We start from the raw sequence: 20,706 nt of genomic DNA on the forward strand, positions 1-20,706 counted from the left end.
TTTGCAGGTTGCAGTTTATGGTGAATATCTTGTCACAAAACACCAACTGATGAAAGAGGCTTGAAGTGAGACACTCTATCACCAATTAGTAAAATGTTCCTGAAACAGCCATAATGTCCATCAACAGACGAGTGGCTAAACAAACTGTGGTATATACATACGATGGAATATTACGCAGCTTTAAGACAGGATAAACTTATGAAGCATGTAATAACATGGATGGACCTAGAGAACATTATGCTGAGTGAGTCTAGCCAAAAACTAAAAGACAAATACTGTACGGTCCCACTGATATGAACCGACATTCGAGAATAAACTTGGAATATGTCATTGGTAACAGAGACCATCAGGAGTTAGAAACAGGGTAAGATAATGGGTAATTGGAGCTGAAGGGATACAGACTGTGCAACAGGACTAGATACAAAAACTCAAAAATGGACAGCACAATACTACCTAATTGTAATGTAATTATGTTAAAACACTGAATGAAGCTGCATCTGAGCTATAGGTTTTTTGTTTGTTTGTTTGGGTTTTTTGTTTTTTTTTTCTTTTTTATATATTTTTTCTATTTTTTATTTTTATTATTATTTTTATTTTTTTCTCTATATTATCATTCTATATCTTTTTCTGTTGTTTTGCTAGTTCTTTTCCTAAATCGATGCAAATGTACTAAGAAATGATGATCATACATCTATGTGATGATATTAAGAATTACTGATTGCATACGTAGAATGGAATGATTTCTAAATGTTGTGTTTTTTTTAAATTAATAATAAAAAAAAAATGTTCCTGAACAAGGCTTATTGTAAATCAGCCTAGGACATGAAAATATGGTAAAATACACTGTCAAAGATATTTCACGCCTCCTTAATATTTTGTACCCTATGTACCCTAATTTAATAATAGAAACAAATGGAGGAACTGCCTGTGGTCAAATGTCTCGAACCTGATCCTAAATGATCCTCTAACCTCTGACAAGATTTATGCATATAACACCTCACCTTGCATAAATAACAAACAGCTTAGAATTGGAGTTAGCTGGGAAGCTGGGAAACAAAGAAAACGTTGAGGGCTGTGCTGGGAAACTCATCCAATCTTTATATATATTCACAAGTCTGGCCTCAGCCAACGCTTTCAAATACACTTCAGAATTTATCAAAATAAAACATGCTCTGCTTTGAAAAAGTCAAATATTACTCCAAGATTTAAAACACAAAACACCAGTCTCCTGCCTCACCCTGTTTCTGCCTCCCAGAGTCAAGTACTTTCGACAATTTAAGCCATTTCCTTTAATATCGACCTCCATTTATCTGATAATATGCTTATGTCTTAATTTTAAATTTTTCTATTTCAGACAGTTTTGACTCACATTCTGTTCTGGAAGGTGAGGATTTAGATCTTGTGACAGAGACTGTTGAGTGATCTCCTAAATGCATCTCCCTTTTTCCGGTATTTTCCCTGGATTTTGGTTGGGTACACAGCTGCCCAGCAGTCTTCTTTGCAGCTGGATATGGCCATGTCACTAAGTTCTGAGCAATGGGATTGAGTAATAGGGCAAGGAAATGTTCTTGGAGGTAGGGAACTTGCTCTTGCTTTCCCTTTCTTCTTCTGGTTGGTATGTATGTGTGACAGTGTAGTTGAGTCATCTTAGACCATGAGGCAGAAATTCTGATAAGGATGGTAAAGCATTAAGATCAAAGAAGCCTAGCTCCCAGACAACTGTGAAAGGGCTATACCAGTCTTTGGATTACCTACTTAAATGAGAAAGAAAGAGACCTCTATCAAGTTAAAGCCACTGTTATTTTAGGTATACTGCCTCACACTGACGAGCCTAATCCTAAAGAACAAAGCTCTCTCCAAAGCTAAATCTCCTAAACTAGTTAAGGATTTTGGATTTTATGTGATAAGCACCATTTCAAACATGGGGAAAACACGAGATTTGTGTTTTAAAAAGTTCACTATAAATGCCCTGTAAGGTGTGGAAGGAAATGTGTGGAATCTGGAATGCAGGAAGAACAGTCAGGAGGATGTTTCTGGAATATGAGCGAGAGACAGGGTAGCTGTAGTAGAGATGCAGTGAGACTGATCTGGAGGGTAAAATCAGTGAAATCTGGTGGAGAGGTATAGCGAGGGCGATGCAAGATGACTCTCAGATGTTCAGCTTCAACAGTCAGAGGGCAATAATGCCATCCACTGAGATGACTATCACCTCTAGGGGCGGACCTGGTTTGGGAGGAAAGATTACCATTGTATCCAATTATAAACTCATTCCCAAAAACTCATATATTCTCCAAAGGACATTTCTACTGGTCTCTATGATAATCACCAAAACTAACTATGGTGCTTGACAAAGGATGATGCATGGCATTTTATCTTTTAATTTTTTTCTTCTTTCTTCTTTTTATCACAGAATATGCTAATTCTTTAAAGTATGACACAAAGTCTTCTTGGCCTAGTTTATTCTTGAGTTTAAATTTGTATAGCAGAAAATTTCTTTGTATACTGTTTACTAAGCAAAAAGTAAAATAGTAAGATGTGCTTCCTTGATCTACCTTTTCACCTATCCTTCCAGACCAGAAAATGTTTAAATGATATTTAAATTTTGATTGCATTTAATTGCAAATATTTGCTCCAAATTTTTTTAGTGTTTTAGAATTATTTTATCTTTTAAAAAAGAAACTCTAGGGCAGGTCATGGTGGCTCAGTGGCAGAGTTCTTGCCTGCCATGCTGGAGACCCAGTGTGCTGGTTTGAAAGGATGTATATCCCCTAGAAAAGCCATGTTTTAATCTAAATCCCATTTCATAAAGGCAGAATAATCCCTATTCAATACTGTATGTTTGAAACTGTAATCAGATCATCTCCTCGGAGATGTGATTTAATCACGTGTGGTTGTTAAACTGGATTAGGTGATGACATGTCTTTACCCATTTGGGTGGGTCTTAATAAATTTCTGGAGTCCTACAGAGGAAACATTTTGGAGAATGAAAGAGATTTGGAGAGCGCAGAGAATGCTGCAGCACCACTAAGCAGAGAGTCCATGGAAGCCAGCGACCTTTGGAGATGAAGAAGGAAAACGCCTCCCGGGGAGTTTCATGAAACTGGAAGCCAGGAGAGAAAGCTAGCAGATGATGCCATGTTCGCCATGTGCCCTTCCAGATGAGAGAGTAACCCTGAAGTTCATCGGCCTTCTTCAACCAAGGTATCTTTCCCTGGATGCCGTTGATTGGACATTTCTACAGACTTGTTGTAATTGGGACATTTTCTCAGACTTAGAACTGTAAACTAGCAACTTATTAAATTTCCCTTTTTAAAAGCCATTCTGTTTCCGGTATATTGCAATCTGGCAGCTAGCAAACTAGAATACCCGGGGTTCAATTTCTGGTGTCTTCCCAGGCCAAAAAAAAAAAAAAGTTTGCCCCCCATCCCTATCCCTCTTTTTTGAAACTGGATGAACTTTGACACTTTCAATGATATAAAATTTAAGTTAAATTTCTTTTTCAGAAGAAATGGAAATGTTCTCATAAATATTGTGGTGGTGAATGCATAACTATGTGATTATACCAGGAACCATTGATTGTACACTTAGGATGAATTAAATGGTGTATGAATAAAACTATTTAAAAAAGTAATTAGAAAACTACAAATGCTAGAGAAGATGTGGAAAGAGGCATAACTATTAACTTTTAATAGTGTTGCACCTCTGGAGGGTAGTGTGGCAGTTCCACAGGAAGCTAAGTAAAAGGTTGATCCTGCAATCCTGTTACTAGATATATACTAGAAAGAAAAGAAAGCAGGGACATGACAGACATTTTCACGTTAATGTTTATGACAGCATTATGCAGGATTGCCAATGGATGGAGGCGACCCAAAGATCCATCGACTGATGAGCAGAAGGGTGAAGTGTGGTATAAACATATTAGGGAATATTGTATGGCTACAGAAAGGAATGAAGTCGTGAGGCATGCAACAAGGTGAATGAACTCTGAGGACATTATGTTGAGTGAAATAAGTAGGAACAAAAGGGCAAATATTGTATCGTCTCATTAATATGAACTAACTATAATGAGCAAACTCTGAGAATTAAATTTGAGAACATAAGATATCAGGAGACAGAGAGTGGGCAGAGAATGGGCAATTGATGATTAAGGGGTACAGAATGTTCAATAAGGTTCATTTTTAAAGGCTTGAAATGAGAGGCACAATAGTGTGTGATGGCAGCACAATAATGTTTTTTAAACAGTTTTATTGACATGCCATACAATCCATCCTAAGAGTAACCATTAAGTATAGTGTAAGTATGATTGAAAGAGGAAGGCTGGGGTCATGTATATCACCTGAAGGAAAGCTAGAGGATATAAACCAGGACTGTATAACTTCGTGAAACCCAGAGTGGGCAAAGATGGAGGTTAATGGTATGAATATAACAGAGTCCTTACATGAACTAGAACAAACGTAAGCTGCCATACAAGGTGTTCATAATAGGATGCCATAGGGAAAAAATACCATTGATGTACGATAAGATTTACAGTTAACTGTACCACTGTAATATTCTTCCATTAACTGTAACAAAGGCACTATACCAAAGCTAAACGTCAATTATAGGGGCATATAAGGGGTATGGGATTTTTTTCTTTGGAAGAACTGCAAATGTTCTCATATTGATTGTAGTGGTCAATGTATACCTTTGTGATTATACCCACAGCCACTGATTGTACAATCAGGATGGACTGTATGCTGTATGAGTAAAACTGTTTAGAAAAAGGAAAAAAATCTTCATTGACATTCCCAGCTTGAAGTCTGTCTCATAAAATTTGGACTTACCCATCTCCATAGTCACAATCACATGAGCCAATTCCTATACATCTTATAATATATACCTTAAACATGTATATATGCATTGTGTATGTGTGTGTGCATATATATATATATGTATATGCATATATCTCCTGTCAGTTGTATTTCCCTGGAGAACCCTGACTAATACAACATCTAAGTGGAGATGTCAAGGAGGCAAATGGATGTATGAATCTGGGGTTCAGGGAAGAGAAGTCTGGCCAAATGTCCTCCAAATGTGTGGGGATGTGTTAACTGAAATATTCAATGATTCTCCAATTATTTCTCAGTCACATCAGCCAAATCTCAAGTGTCTGGTAGCCACATGTGGCTCGAGGCTCCTGTCCGGGACAGAAGAGGAACACTGCTGCCACGTCCAGAAGGTTCTCCGGACAGCCCTGCTCTGAACATCAGGGATAGATGCAGTTCTACTTTAAAATTCAGGAAGTCTGGCACTGTCTCACAGTTCAGACTTGCAATCTCTTGGTCATGTAAAATGTCGAAAAGTGCAAGAAAGGACAGTGTACTATGAAGAAAAAATAAAACTGTTGAAACAGAAATCAGTTCCAGGCGTTTGGAATGGAAACCCTGAACCAAATATTTCTAGTCTGTTTCCTTCTGTAGTTAGTACCCTGAGATGTAAGAGTAAAGTGTTTAGGGACACTTCTAAATCGGCAATTTCCTTACTCAGCTATTTATCCCCAACAATACAACCAGCTTTTGAGAAACAATTAATACTAAGCTTCTGAATTTCTGAAGGATCATTAGTCCTATTCAACTTGACTAATCAAGACCTTGCTGCATGTCAAATTTATATGGAGATGATAAACATCTCTACAGAAATATGAGCCTCTCAAAATATCCCTGTACTGCTGCATTTGGAGATTACTTCTTAACATTATTCATTTATTTTATAACCAGTTCACACCAATAAAAACCTTTGCCATAAAACTTCAGCTCTGCAAGTTAGCTTGCACAAATACAGATGGCTAATACAGTGGTATTAGCAGGACACTCTTCATTCATTCATTGATTCATTGATTCATTCATCCAACAAATACTTTTTGACCACTAACTATGGCCATGGCATTGTGATAAAGTTACTGGAAAAAAATGACAGACATGGTCCCAGCATTCTTGGGGTTTCTCTAGAAGGCAAGTTGCTCAGATATATCCCCAATGGCATCGAGCCTATCTTCTCTCCCTCCTGCCATTCTCTTGATCTGTCTACAAACACTTTGTTTGCTCTCTGTGCTTCAGCCAAGGACACGGAGGGGCATCTAAACCCTACAGTTATTTTGTCCAGTAAGCAATTTAAGAGAATTTTAATATCCTATTAAATATCCAATTTAAGAGAACATCAATATTCTATACTGCAACAGTCAGAAAACAGGCACCACTCTTGGCAGCTTCATCTATCTAGTGGTCACTGTGAAGGACTCTAAGAAACTTGGTGTAGAGACATGCCCTAAATTACTTCCACTTGTTCTAATTGCGCTGGTCGGGAGTGACAGGTGCTTCTCATGAAGGTGAAGAACACTTACTTGGTCAGGGCTCAAAGTAGACATTGAAATACTGGCTCTACTTACAAGCAGATCAAATTGCAAAGAGAAAACACCTGGCCTGGGTGATGTCTTTAAAACGAGTCTGCTGTCAGCAGTAATTGAGACCCACATGCTCAAGCCAGAGCTCAAAGGTTATATACATTAGGCAGATCAGAGGAATCGCATCTTGAAACACTATAATGACTTGCATTTGAAGTGCAAGTTAATATTACTCTAGGGGTTACTCTGCATATCCTCTTTCTTAAAATGTTATCTAGGACTTAAAAAGAGGAAATATATGACAATCTTAGCCTCATTAACTTTGTGAGTCGTTTATAGAAGATTAGGTCATGTCTTTTAGAACTAAAGCCCCTAAAGTCTTCCGTGTGTGTATGTGTTTAAAGTGTGTGCTGATCATCATTTCCCTTAGGAATCATCATAGTTAAAGTGAGGGAGGGGGAAATGAAATTAAATGAGGGTTAGCACGTTCTCTCATTCTCTTTTCAAGACACTGGTGAAATCAACCATCCCTTGGGTTTACTTATACTATATTATCTGCAGAGGAAGCAATTTTTTCTATAAACGCTTATTTCTAACACAAGATCACTTCATCCAATTGTTTAATGCTTTAGAATAACAATTCATCATTATTTTGTGCTTCAATTCTGTAAAACACTTTAAAAAGTGAGAACCTATGATCTACCTGGAACCAAACAAAGACTAACCCATTGGCTTGTGGGATTATGTTTTCCAGTGAATCTTCACAGATCTATGGACACCAGCTGGGAACACTCTGTAGCTGACATTTGTCTTGATCATATAGGGCCCCCATGCCTGCTACTTTTCTGTTAGCTACGTACACAGGCATATGTAACATTTCTTGATGGGGCACCTAAATAACCAAAATGCTTTTCCTGTACCCAAGCTGTAAAGAACTGCTGTACATCTATTGGGAAAGGATTAAGGCTAAAAATGAACAACTTAATACTTATTGCTGGTATATGTCAAACATCAATATCATGATGCTTTATACTTCACTGTAATAAATTTTACAAAGGAGGATTTGGGTGAAAGGAACCAAGGCTGTTCATGTCAAATATCACTTAACAGCTGCAAGAAGTACTGACTGATTTCAGACTACTAATGATAATTCACTCAAGAAGATCCTCAATAAGCCTTTTCAAATATAAGCAGTGATTATAAAATTTTTGCTTGGCCCAATTAATTTTCTATCCTGAAACCAGCTGTGCTGGTTTGAAAGGATGTATGTCCCCTTTCACATTTTAATCTAAATCCCATTTCATAAAGGCAGAATAATCCCTATTCAATACTGTATGTTTGAAACTGTAATCAAATCATCTTCCTGGAGATGTGATTTAATCAAGAGTGGTTGTTAAACTGGATTAGGTGACGACATGTCTCCACCCATTTGGGTGGGTCTTGATTAGTTTCTGGAGGCCTATAAAAGAGGGAACATTTTGGAGAATGGAAAAGATTCTGAGAGAGCAGAGAATGCTGTAGCACCGCTAAGCAGAGAGTCCACAGATGCCAGTGACCTTTGGAGATGAAGAAGGAAAATGCCTCCCAGGGAGCTTCATGAAACTGGAAGCCAGGAGAGAAAGCTAGCAGATATGCCATGTTCGCCATGTGCCCTTCCGGATGAGAGAGAAGACCTGTGTTTGCCATGTGTCTTTCCACTTGAGACAAACCCTGAATTTCATCGGCCTTCTTGAACCAAGGTATCTTTTCCTGGATGGATGCCTTTGATTGAACATTTCTATAGACTCGTTTTAATTGGGACATTTTCTCGGCTTAGAACTGTAAACTAACAATACATTCCCCCTTTTAAAAGCCATTCTGTTTCTGGTATATTGCATTCTGGCAGTTAACAAACTAGAACACTTGGTGACCAATCCTAAATAACTTCTTACTTCTAGATAGTAATTGCTCTTGCCTGTGTAACAAGTCATTTTTTCTTCCTTCTTTCCAAAATCCTTTCAAGCTGTATCAGGACTTTTTTTTTTTTTTTTTTTTTTTTAATAAAACACTCAAACCTGACTAGTCAGTAGCCATTTCTAAAAGTTTTGTATAGCATGAGTATTGTGTTGCCATTACTCAAACCATCCCATCCTATAGTTCAAGCAGATCTTCTTCACTTATAAAATGTATACATAAACCCAAATGTAGAAGTTGAGAGTAAAACACACACACACCAAAGAGTAAAGAGTAGGACTCTGGAGCCAGGCTCTCTGGGGTTGAATCCTACACTTTTTTACTTCCTTGTTGTGCAACCTTGGACAAGGTATTCAGCCTTTTTTTGTTTCAGTTTTCTTATCTGTGAAATGGGGATTATGAATGGCATCCATGCCATGGAGCTCTTCTGAGGTTTACATTAATTAATTCACTTAGAACAGTGCCTGGAATATAACATTAGTTATTTGTGTACATGCCCACACACTCTCGCTCCTGTCATTCAAATGCCAACCATGGCAACATTTTATCAACAGGATCTGTGTTTTAATCTTTACTGCTGTCCTTCAACAAACCATCACAAAACTTCCTATCAATAATCTTCAACTCCTTGAGGAACCAAAATATGTTCAATATATTTTTCATTCAATGAATTCTTGCTTTTGAACATTAATGTAGTACACTAGTAATTTTATAACTCTCAATTACTGCTTGAAAATCTGATTATCCACAATACCTCATTCCTGGATAACTATGAGAAAAGAGGAATTTATGTTAATATGCCATATGGGCGCTAAGTGCCACAGCTGTGGGATTTCTAACATTCTTCCCTCCTCTCTTTCTTAGGGTCAAGGCATTTTAGCTTTCTATCGAGATTTAAAAAGTTAGAAGTCAGGTATAGAACTTTTAACATTGCGCTATGACAACCCACAGGTGACATTCTTGTTTGTAAATATGTCAGACTTCAGAAGAAATGCTGTCTGAATTTTATTAAAAAGCCCACATTAACCTCACTCTCATCACTCTATTATATCCTCTGTTTCTACACGAAATTATCTTGGCTTTTTATTTTAAAGTGTAAATAGTTTGTAAAATGAATGTAAAGTACTATCTAAAGCAATGATTTACTTTTTCAAAAATTTCTATATAAACTTGTACTTATCAACATTATAATATAGCTTTAAATGTGTGGGTATTTTCCAAAGCACAAATGCCTTGCAGAAGTACCCTAGAAGAAATTCTAGTAACTACCCTGTTGTAATTAGTCTCAACTTTTGATGATAAGACAGAGAATGGGACAAAGTAATGGCAGTCCAGTTTTTCAATTGTAAGTAGATATGTAATATTAGACACACATAGATACTTTATCTCTTCACCAGAGTCTTTTCATTTTCAAGATCAACTGAACAACTGAGACAAATCCAGGTACAGTATAAAGGAGGCGTTATGAAGTAGGCAGCACAGTTTTGTAGCTTTCTTTAGTCATGAAGCATAAATATAGACATCAGACTATGAGGTTTACTATGGATAGATGCAAGCTAAAATCAAAACAAGGAATTTACAATCCTGTGACAAGTAAATATGAGTTTGAGAAAAGAGTTTGGCACAGAAAGGTGAGGCAAAGAACTGTTTAATTAAGCTGAGAAAATATTAATGTTTCACAGTATTAAGTTTAGAATCAGTTGTAGTCCCTTCCTAAGTTATACTTGGCTCTAAAGAAGTTACTGATGATTTGGCATTCCTGTAACACTTCTCTTCTCTGGCAGGCTTTATGAAAAGACTACTATTTACTGAAATGAACAAAACTTAAAAAAAGAATTAAGGTGTTTTGAATCAAAATCCAAATAGGAGTCTCCTTCGAAATAAAGAGTAGGCAAAACATTGCTTAAATATTGGCAAATTTATCCCTACAAAAATCCCCAAAAAGTAGACAGAAGTTAGAGATCCTTTTGCAGATGGAGAAGTGAAGTTGAGGCTCATTGCCTTGTGCAAAATGTTAGAATAAAGAAGAGCCTCATTTTTCTTTTCATATAGAATTTACAGCAGAGATTGCTAGGTCTTATTCCAAAATCCATTCTCCCCTTTCCTTTAGTAACAGGAGCCCAGCTAATAGACTATATTTATCATCCTTCCGTGCTAACAGGTGTGAGCATGTCACTAAGTTTCAGCCAATGAAAAGTAATGTGAAAAGTTAAGTGGGACTTCCTGGAAGTCTTTTGTAAAGGGAGGAAATGCACTCCTCCTTGCTGCTGCAGCCTGAAATGTTGATATAAGTGGCTGGATCTTCGGCAGCCATCTTGAACCAAGAGGTGTAAACTAGTGGCTAAGAGATGATGGAACAGAAAGCAAGGAGCCCAGGTTCCTGCTGACATCCTGAGCCACCATGTCAGCTCTAGACTGCTTTTCTCTAGAGAAAAATAAGCTTTATCTTATTTAAGCCACAGTTACTTTGGTTTTCAGGGCATATGCAGCTGAACCTAATTCTATTTTTCATCCTAATTCTAATTAAACAGGCATTAACTATCAGATTACATTTCTGGTGGGGAATGAAAATAAAACAGTAATTTAAAGTTCTAACTAACTGTAATTATGCAGTTTTTCTCATACAAAGTATGTGATGAATAATATAATGATGATCTGCAAAAGCTCTCATGGTATACTGACAATAAATAATAAATATCAATGTTGAAACGAGAAATAAGTTCTTAAGATTTTCTACAATGCATTAGTGTTTCCCAAAGTAATATAATTTCAGACTAGTTAGCAACAGGAAGAAATAATAAATTCATATTTGTAAAAATATTACATGAATTTGGAGCTGAACAAAATTAAATATGGTCCATACCTCTTAAAAAGTATTTTTTTTTTTGAAAAATAACATCGGGTACACACAAAGTAGCATGCAATCTATACTTAGTTACATAAACGCTGCTTTGGCACACAATATCTAGAATTTTGAATGTGTTAAGATGTTTGTGAATGTATGTTTCTGTAATAAAACTGCAGTTATGAATAGATGACACTTGGTGAGATATAAGATAAAGTGAGGATAAGGTATTAACATAATGATATTTTGTGGTAGAACCAGTTTCAGTTTTTCTGCAAATCAGAGTTCTCTGCTCTCCATATTGTCTGAAAACCAGTCCAAGGAAACACTTTACTTTTCAAAACACTGGAGGAGACAGTCCATTTCATGTGGGAATAATGACTTTTTAACAATGTTCGATTAGGAGACATTAGGAACTCTGCCTCAAAAGCCATCAGCAAATTTATGTACATTTTACGTTACATCATAAAATAATCAGCAACTGAAGACATCCTAAACGGCTTAGTATGCCAATGTACTTCAGACATTTGCCACGTAAACTGGTTTCCAGACCCAGCAATGAATATCATAGACACTTAAAGATAAAAGGTTGAAGGATATCAGTATTCAAAGGAGATGATACCTGAAACCCCATGCTGCAAAAAAAGAAAAAAACAAACTTCCATTTTAGTTTGGAGTAAAATTTATCTATTTCCAAGGAAAGTTTAAGTTTTAGTCTATCAATTAGCCTTGGCAACAAGGGCCCTGGCTGGTGGCTTTTCTTAACACAAGTACTAACTCAAACTTGAAATTAATCCCTACTTCTTTCTCCCCTAAATCAAGATACCTTTTAATACCTAGAAATCTAAACTCACCTGAGTAAGTATTTGGAAGTTTAAATCATTATTTCTGTAACCATTCCTGAAATTAAGTCTAGCCAACTACTATAGTTCTTTTTTGTGTGTGTGTGGAATAGAGATGCTAAATGTATTAGGTAAAGAGACAAAAGTCTGGGCCTTAAGTACTGTGCTGGTTTGAAAAGATTATGTACCCCAGAAAAGCCATGTTTTAATCTTGATACATATTATGGAGGCAGCCATTTCTTTTAATCCCTATCCAGCACTGTACGGAAACTTGATTAGGTCATCTCCACAGAGATGTGACGTAGCCAATTGTGGGTATTAACTTTTTTTTGCATGGGCAGGTTCCAGGAATCGAACTCGGGTCCCCGGCATGGCAGGTGAGAACTCTGCCACTAAGCCACCATTGCCTGCCCTGTGTGTATCAACTTTTAGAGGGAGATGTGACTCCACCCAATCTAGGTGGGTCTTAATTAGTTTACTGGAATCCTTTAAAAGAGGAACTTTTTAGGAAAAAGTTTCAGAGTATGTGGAGAAGGTGAGTTTGCCCCAAAGGCAGAGGATGGGCCTTCCATCTCATTGCAATGGAAGAGCTGTGCCACCTCAGGCCTTGGAGAGGGTGGAGCATATTTCTTGGGGATTAGGGAGAGCCTGGCTGCAACCATATGGAGGGGCTGAGCTTGTACCCTGAAGGTGGCAGAGAGTCCGGGTGGAGCCCTGATGCTTGGAGAGGGTGCAGCCAAAAAAAAGTGGTCTCCCCAACGTTCCCTAAGGTTGCATTTGCAGAGAGGTGGGCTGCTGCATAAGCCCTTGGAAAGGATGGAATTACCACTTTCTAAAGGCTGGAAGATAAATGACTCTCAGATTTTGAAATCTAATGGAGATTTTGTCCTGCAGGTTTTCGAAACTGCTTGGGTCTGGTGACCTGTGTTCCTTCCAACTTCTTCCTATGGAAATGGGACTATGCATTCTATGACTGTCCCTCCTTTGTATGCTGGTAGCAAATAACCTGTTCTGAGTTTTACAGGTCCAGAGCCAGAGAATTGTGCCTTAGGACAGACTCATCAGCTGACTCTGATGAGATTTTGTACTGTTTCTGACTTTGTATTGCATTTTTATTGTTACTGAAATGGTTTAAGGCTTTCTGATATTGTGATGGAATGAATGTATTATGTATATGGCAAAAACATTTATTTTTTTAGGGTCCAGAGGGTAGAATGTGCCAGCTTGAAAGGATTATGTACCTAGAAAAGCCATGTTTTATTCCTGACCCATCTGTGGAGACAGCCATTTCTTTTAATCTCTAATCAGCATTGTAGGTTTGAAATTTGATTAGATTATCTCCACAGAGATGTGACATGCCCAACTGTGGGTATTAACCTTTGATTTGAGGGAGACGTGACTCTACCCATTCAAGGTGGGTCTTGATTAGTTTACTGGAATCCTTTAAAAGAGGAAACATTTTGGAAAATGCTTCAGAGCCATGAGAACCCACACAGTCAGAGACCTTTGGAGATAAAGAAGGAAAACACCCTGCGGGGGCCTCATGAAACAAGAAGCCTGGTCACCATGTTTGCCATATGACTTTCCGGTTGAGAGAGGAAACCTGAACATCATCAGCCTTCTTGAACCAAGGTATCTTTCCCTGGATGCCTTAGTTTGGACATTTTCACTGCTTTAGAACTGTAAATTTGAAACTTAAGAAATTTCCCCTTTTTAAAAGCCGTTCTGTTTCTGGTATATTGTCTTCTGACAGCTTGCTAACTAGAACATGTACTACTCCAATGTGACAGTCAAGAAGAAAGCTAAAAACAATGCATTGTACTTATCCTGTTTTACTCAAATCCTCCAAATTTTAAATAAAGAATAATAAAGCTCATTGATGAGACTAATCTACCAATAACACCACACATACATAATATTACTAGAATATGAATCTAATAAATTGATAGAGATTAATCTATTAATAACCTATCACACACACATAGTATTATTATTATTAGGTAGATTCTTAGAACATAGTAGATGCTCAATAAATGAGTTATAGCTTTCTTTATGTAGCAAAATACTTTCATTTCATTCTCATCTCAACATTTCTTGTGTTAAGCTTCTAAAATCCACAAATACCATAAAACTGAACTATAACAGGAATGGCCAGACATTATCTAATACATTCCATTGTTTTAAAAAATACTGACCCTGAACATCCCTGAGAAATTATCAATTTACTCTGATTTTATCTGCCTTTCTCATCCTCATTAGGAAAGAATCACTTGCCTTTATTAAAAGAGGATTGCCAAGAGATTGCTATGAGTAAATTTCTCAAAATGCAGTCCATAGATCGCCATCTGCCACAGGATCACTAAGTGCTTGTGAAATGAAGATTCCTGGGCCTCATTCAAGACCTACTGAATTAGAATTGCTGCTGTGAAGCCTAGGAATCTGAATTTTCATAATAAGCACCACTGCCTTAAAATCAAATTCAAATTCCTTAAGCTGCAAATGTGTTACCCCTTGTCCACTCTTCAAAGTAAATGGGAAATAGTGAGTCTCTAAACCATGCTTTCTTCAAGAATATGAAGTTTCTTTCTGTCTCCCTATATAAGCTAACTAATTGCAGATCTTTTTCTTTATTTCTTTGGTTTCTCCTTCTCTCACCTTTTGGTCAGTAATGTACTATTCCTAAACCTTTCCCAAGCATTCAAAATACCTCTCAGTAACTGATAACACAGCTAACGCAAACCAACCAGTAATGACTATAGGGAAGGATTAGTTCACAGAATCTATACTCAATCTTGTGTTCATATATGGGTCTCTATTATGTGGGTTATTTTTTTTTAAAAACTGACACTTCAAGACATATTTTAATTCTTATGATAATCATCTTTGCTTCACAAACTTGGTACTCTTTTCAACTCATCCCACTAAAATTCTATCTCCAAATTAATAACGTGGTGCAGAATCTCAATTTTTCTCCCTACAAGCATAGCAGCCATCCAAACTTTTTGCCAGGCAATATTTTCTGCTTACCACCCTTTAAATCCAGGTCATTATTTAAAAATGTAAAAGACTCAGAAAGCTTTCTGCCACCTGACAAAGAATTGAACACAAAAACACAAAAAGTACTGCTGATTGTTTTTCCATTGAAGTGGGATTTAGCTTATGTATTTCATGTATGTATCCCACTGCGAAAAGGATCCTGGGGACACATAAAATGCACACTCAGTCTATTAAGATCCTATTACTATGTATTCAGCTCTCCCAAGAAGTTAACAGTGCCTTAATTCTGTCTAAGCTATAACAAAAAAAAAAAAAAAGGAAAAAAAATCTAAAGGATACTAAGGCTAGGTTGAGAGCACGGTACTCTCCCAAAAGCAATTACTCATATGCAGATACAAGATGCCTTTACGGGTCAGACAGCTCTTGAAAGGTGCCATTTTGGCATTGAGAGCCAAAGCTTGTGCCAGCTCAGCCAGCACTCCATACCTGACCAGCCAGTGTAGCTTGTGCCATCCCGAGGGTCTGCTGACTTCAGACCTCTCTCCATTTGCTGAAGAAGCTCCTGTATCTTATTGTTCAAACGCTGTGAGAACTCAGGAGTCAGCTGTAGATATTAAAGGGAAAGAGAATATAAAAAAACAGAGGGCAGTTAAGTTTCTGGACCACAGGCTATCAAAAATACTTAGGCCATATTTTCTACTTGGGAGAACTGGACAATTATTTACTCTTAACCATAAAAACAACAACTCAACAAAACAAATGTACTACTATGTTTTCATAACTTACGTTATATAAAATTTTTAAATACTAAAATAGACCATTTATGATAAATTGGCTGTAAGTACTTTTTACCTCATGGGGATCATCTGTTATTTAAACCAGTATTTTAAATTATAATTGTATGATGAAAGGTTTTATATTAAGCACAAACTAGAAGATGGTTGGTGTTTTTAAGATTCAAGCAGCAGTAATGTCAGTCTCTTAAGGAAACATTTTAATTGCTTTTGTTATTTTAAAAAATGGCTAAATTTAAGAAAAACAAAAATAAAAACAGTCATGAAAAAGGAAGTCTCACACAGAGTGGAAAGAATGTCAAACCTAGAATCACAAAACCCTTGTCCAACACAGCATGTGGCAAAAAGGAGGGACTTAAAAAATATTGCTCAATAAAGAGTCTGGCATATCCTTGTCTGCTATTAGCTGAATGATCTTGCTCAACTCTTAATTTCTGTCTGCTTCAATTACCACCATAAAGTCAGGATAATAAAAATAAAGGTACTTGGAGGATCAAAGGAGATTGCATGTCACACATCTCTGGCATTCAGGGATGTAAATGTTGACACTTTTACTATTCTTAAGAAAGCCAATGGTCTATGATAAGTAATAATTTGGATACGGATTGGAAGACAATAAAGCTGGGGTGCTGGGACTAGGAACATCTGTATGAAAGCCTAGCAGATACTGGGCAACCTGAGAGGCCCACCATTCATTGTTATTTCTCTTAAAGGGGATTAAAACATCATTTTTAAAGTTGTGAATATAATGAATCATCAAGGCTCTTAAAAGGTCACTTAAATGAATCCCTCAATAATTTTAAGAATCTGTTATAGTTCCCAAACTTGGATTTCACAAAGCAGTAAAATTTCAAAACAATGTTGGGGAATGCTACAGGGGTACAAATATTTTATTTCACCAGGTAAGGAGTGGAAAATGAAACCTAGCCAACTATCAGTTAGCATCATGACGTCATTGCTAAAGAGAGAATCATAACACTGAAAAAATAAGAGTATCAGAATTAATGACAATAATAATAATAAAAGACAATGTTTTACTTATGAGGAGCATCTCTGATAAGGTAAATGAGACTACCAACCATGTCTGGATTATTTATTCTGAAGCACCACTATGACCCCTCATATTTATTATGCATATCTGAAGAGGAATCTGCATTTTTTGGCAGACACGCTTCTGTTATTTAACAACTTCTGCCAACCATTAAGACTTTTTGAAAATACATCTCGTAATATAAAATATACTTCAATATTAATATAAAAGGTCTATAAATCTTAACTAGAGAGAAGACTACATCTACATAAGAACATGTCATCTTCTGCACATAGATCATGCATAATTTATCATCTTGCCTGGCCTGACTTCAAGAAACCACGAACAATGAGAACAACTCAGGAAGGGAAGTGTTCTTTCTCTCTGGCACATACTGCAACCAATAAAGGGGACCTGCCGGAGAAAACTGCTTAGGGCAGACCATCGAATTACTCAAACTCTAGCAATAATTTGAAGAGCTTTCGAAAGGAAACATTCTAATAGCTTTTGTGAACGATGCCAAAGAACAGATCAGCCTCTTACTGAAACCTTGGGCTTAACAAATTAAAGAGGACAGATCTCTGGGGTCCAATCCTTTGTGTTCAACATTAAATACTTTTAGAAGTAGCATGCTAGTTTCTAACTATTTTCTGGGACCTTTCAAAAAATCATGTGTTAGACAGTAAGTTACATTATTACTTTTGGGCCAGGGGACAATGGTTTAAATTTATGGATGCCTTTTTTTCTCCCTTAGGAGTAAAGAGTTAAATTTGTGAAAGCATTTAATTTCTAAGCATTCTAAATAGTCAGCTCCAGGTTTTTGAAAGCTTCTATCATTAAGACACATCCTTCAAGTGTTCTCTTTGCCCAGTAAGCATGAAGCAGCATGTCCTCCTCCAACATGACCAGACGTATATTTTGGCTCCAGGATCTGCAGGGCTAGGCAAAACGCAGCCCCAAATGGCCAAAAGAAAGTCACCTGACATGAAGACAATTACAAAAAGCTCTGTTTGGGCAGTTCAATATTGATCTTCAAATAATCAGACTGACCCTAACTCCACGTATACTTTGGTAGCGGTCTATCCTACAACCTCTTCTCCATGTCTTTTTTCCCTCCTACATGCATTACTGATTCAAGTTAATCTATAATGACAAATGTTTTAAGAACCAACCAAGCCACACAAAGTTAACCTGACAGATGAAAACTGTTAAGCCTACTGTATCACATGTAAAGTGCTTTTTGTATGGCAAATTTAGAAGAAATAGTCTGGTAAAATTATAAACTGTTTGTGCACTCACTAAAAGAGATCACTTTTTCACTCTGAACTCTTAGGATTTCTCAAAATGAACTGTACTCCCTTGCACAGGGGCATGAGAAAGTACTGGCCTCTGCCCTGATATCTTACATCCAGGTTCTTTTTTGCAGTGTCTTATGAGGTGCAGTTTAATTTACTAATTCTTTAAGCTACGATGGATATGGTACAAAGGATTTCAGGCCTGTGTTCCAAATTTCTCTTCCTTCTTTCAGTTTAAAGATGTCCTTACCATATACCCCAGTTTACTCCTGTATTTACACTTCTAAAAACATGTATAATCATAGCACGATAAACAAAGGTATGCTTGAATATCATTAGGACTCATTATCTCTCTTTGAGAAGCAAACCAAAATAGAACGAAAATCCAAAACCTACCAGTAAACATATTATCAACGGTTTGGGTTATTCCAAATAATATTAACAGTAAGTCCTTGTTTCTTATCGAAATCCAGCATTATACTAGCGATCAAATTATATATTTTAATGCGTATTTATAAATTTAAAATGGAGTGTATATATACCCCCTAGCATTCTGTATTTTTAAGGGGATGCTCATCCGTTTCTTTCAGACAAAACAGAATTCCTTTCCCAAGGAAAGGAGGGGAGGTGGTGATGGAGGCAGATATATATATATATATATATATCCCAAACTCACCCTCCCGGCAGAATCAAAGTAGCCTTCGGCCAGAGATTTGTTATAATCAGCATAGGGATTCGGAAAGGCCCTTTGAGCCATGTTGCCGGAAGCGAGCCTGCAGAACAGGGGAAAAAGAGAGTCCTGGTTAAGACAGGGACTGCGACCCAGCTGCGAGGGCGGCGGCTGGCGCTCCAGCAACACCTCCTTTCCTGCAGCTCCGGGGCAACCGCGCACTTCGGACGGTCTGAGTGGACCCCAGGCCCAGTGCGGCCAGGCGCCTAGGGCGCGGCACCTCCGCGAGAAGGCTGCTAGGGTCCCGCACCCACAGGCAAAAAGGGAACCCGTTTTGCACCCCACGTTCCCACGCCGCAATCCGAAGAAGGAAGGGCTCCGGTGTCCCACAGCCCTGTCAGGCCCAGGTCCGTCACACGGCTGCCTCGGACAATTACAGAAGCGGCACTTTCACCTCCCACTTCCTGCCAGGGGGACCAATCAGAGCTTTTGCCCCGCTAAGGCCTGCCCCCTTCTCACTTTCAGTTTGTTAAAGAGACAGGAGAGTGATTTCTAAGCGATAGACAAGGTGGGGATATATTTTAGAATAACATGCAAAGGTACCCCATATTTCCGACCTTTCTTCGCTCCTTAATTTTTTTTTATTTTTTGAGAAAACAAATTTAAGTCCAGATGGTTTATAGGAACTAGAAGTTTTTTACTTGGAGAAAGAAATGACTGTTTGAGAAGGGAACATATAGTCCTGTTGCTTGGAGTAAATAAAATTGGGCAGGATAATTTTTCTCCAGAGACCTTCCAAACTTTTTCTTTCATTTCTCAAAAAGCAAAACAAAACCAAACCATCACAAACTACAAAAACAAAAATCAGGGTATAGTAAAGGGAGAGATTTCTTAATGCCTTTGGGAAATAATTTATACTCAAAGGCACTCACCTGGGGACGTGAGCACCCAAAGGACAGGGTATCAAGTGACAGTTGACCAAATTTCAAGAAAACTAAATGGAAACACAAATCATGGCTCTTAAGAAGTACAATCTACTCTTCAGGTTAAATTGGACTATAATTAAGACTACAACTTTTAATAAACAATGAAGACCAGCAGTAGGAGATTCACAACATTCAATTTCAATGTTCACAATCTGCATTCTTTTAAAAATGTTCCTTTCATTTAAACTGAAATCCCACCTGGTACAGATTAGGCCCATTCTGTTGCTCAGAGGAGTTTGGAGTTCAGTTAAGAAGTCCTAAGGAGTCACTCTTCCCTCTTTCTTTCCCTTATGTTTCAAGATGGTACCTTATCCACAAGCTTTTAATGTTGAGACGCCACCCCCTCCCAAGTTTGTCCCTCTGTGGTTGCCATCCTTTAATTCTATATCTGCTCCTACTCTGGCTCAGTTTATTCTTTCTAACTGCAACAATTGTCCTCTTAGAAAACTTCTCAGCTCCATTCTTTCCCTTACCAAATTCATAAAGGCTTTTAGTATAGGTCCTCAGTGAATATTAATTTGGGTAGCCTTCATATTTTGAAAGATTGTGCAGAGCAGCAACTCTATTATAAGAGAGAAAAGGAAAAGGAAGTGAGGTATTTTGGTCAATTGATTTTTCTTTAATTATTAAATCCTTCCTATCATTTTTATCCTACTTAAGATCTTTGTATGAGCATGTGCTGGTTTGAAAGGAAGTATGCCCCCTAAGAAAAGCCATGTTTTAATATAAATCCCATTTCATAAAGGTAGAATAATCTCTATTCAATACTGTATGTTTGAAACTGTAATGAGATTATCTCCCTGGATGATGTGATTTAGTCAAGAATGGTTGTTAAACTGGATTAGGGGATGGCATGTCTCCACTCATTTGAGTGGGTCTTGATTGGTTTACTGGAGTCCTATAAAAGAGGAGATA

At 37.4% G+C, this 20,706-nt stretch overlaps 1 protein-coding gene across 5 annotated transcripts in view; it reads right to left on the reverse strand.

Moving 5' to 3' along the window:
* The window catches only part of LANCL1 (LanC like glutathione S-transferase 1), a 40,015-nt gene extending 19,892 nt beyond the window's left edge, over positions 1-20,123 (reverse strand). Inside the window, exons 1-3 of one of the 5 annotated variants that reach the window (XM_077154980.1) lie at positions 19,990-20,123; positions 18,812-18,908; positions 15,503-15,620 (exon numbers count right to left, since the gene is read on the reverse strand). In XM_077154980.1, coding sequence (XP_077011095.1) covers positions 15,503-15,620; positions 18,812-18,908; positions 19,990-20,009 — 235 coding nt within the window. In that variant the 5' untranslated portion in view covers positions 20,010-20,123. Of the gene's footprint in view, positions 1-15,502; positions 15,621-18,811; positions 18,909-19,085; positions 19,275-19,989 lie in introns of those variants that run through there. The other 4 variants (XM_077154981.1, XM_077154983.1, XM_077154984.1 and 1 more) reach the window with 4 other exon arrangements.
* Between the last annotated feature and the right edge of the window lie 583 nt (positions 20,124-20,706).

Source organism: Tamandua tetradactyla, chromosome 3, assembly GCF_023851605.1.
Source record: "Tamandua tetradactyla isolate mTamTet1 chromosome 3, mTamTet1.pri, whole genome shotgun sequence".
NCBI lineage: Eukaryota > Metazoa > Chordata > Mammalia > Pilosa > Myrmecophagidae > Tamandua > Tamandua tetradactyla.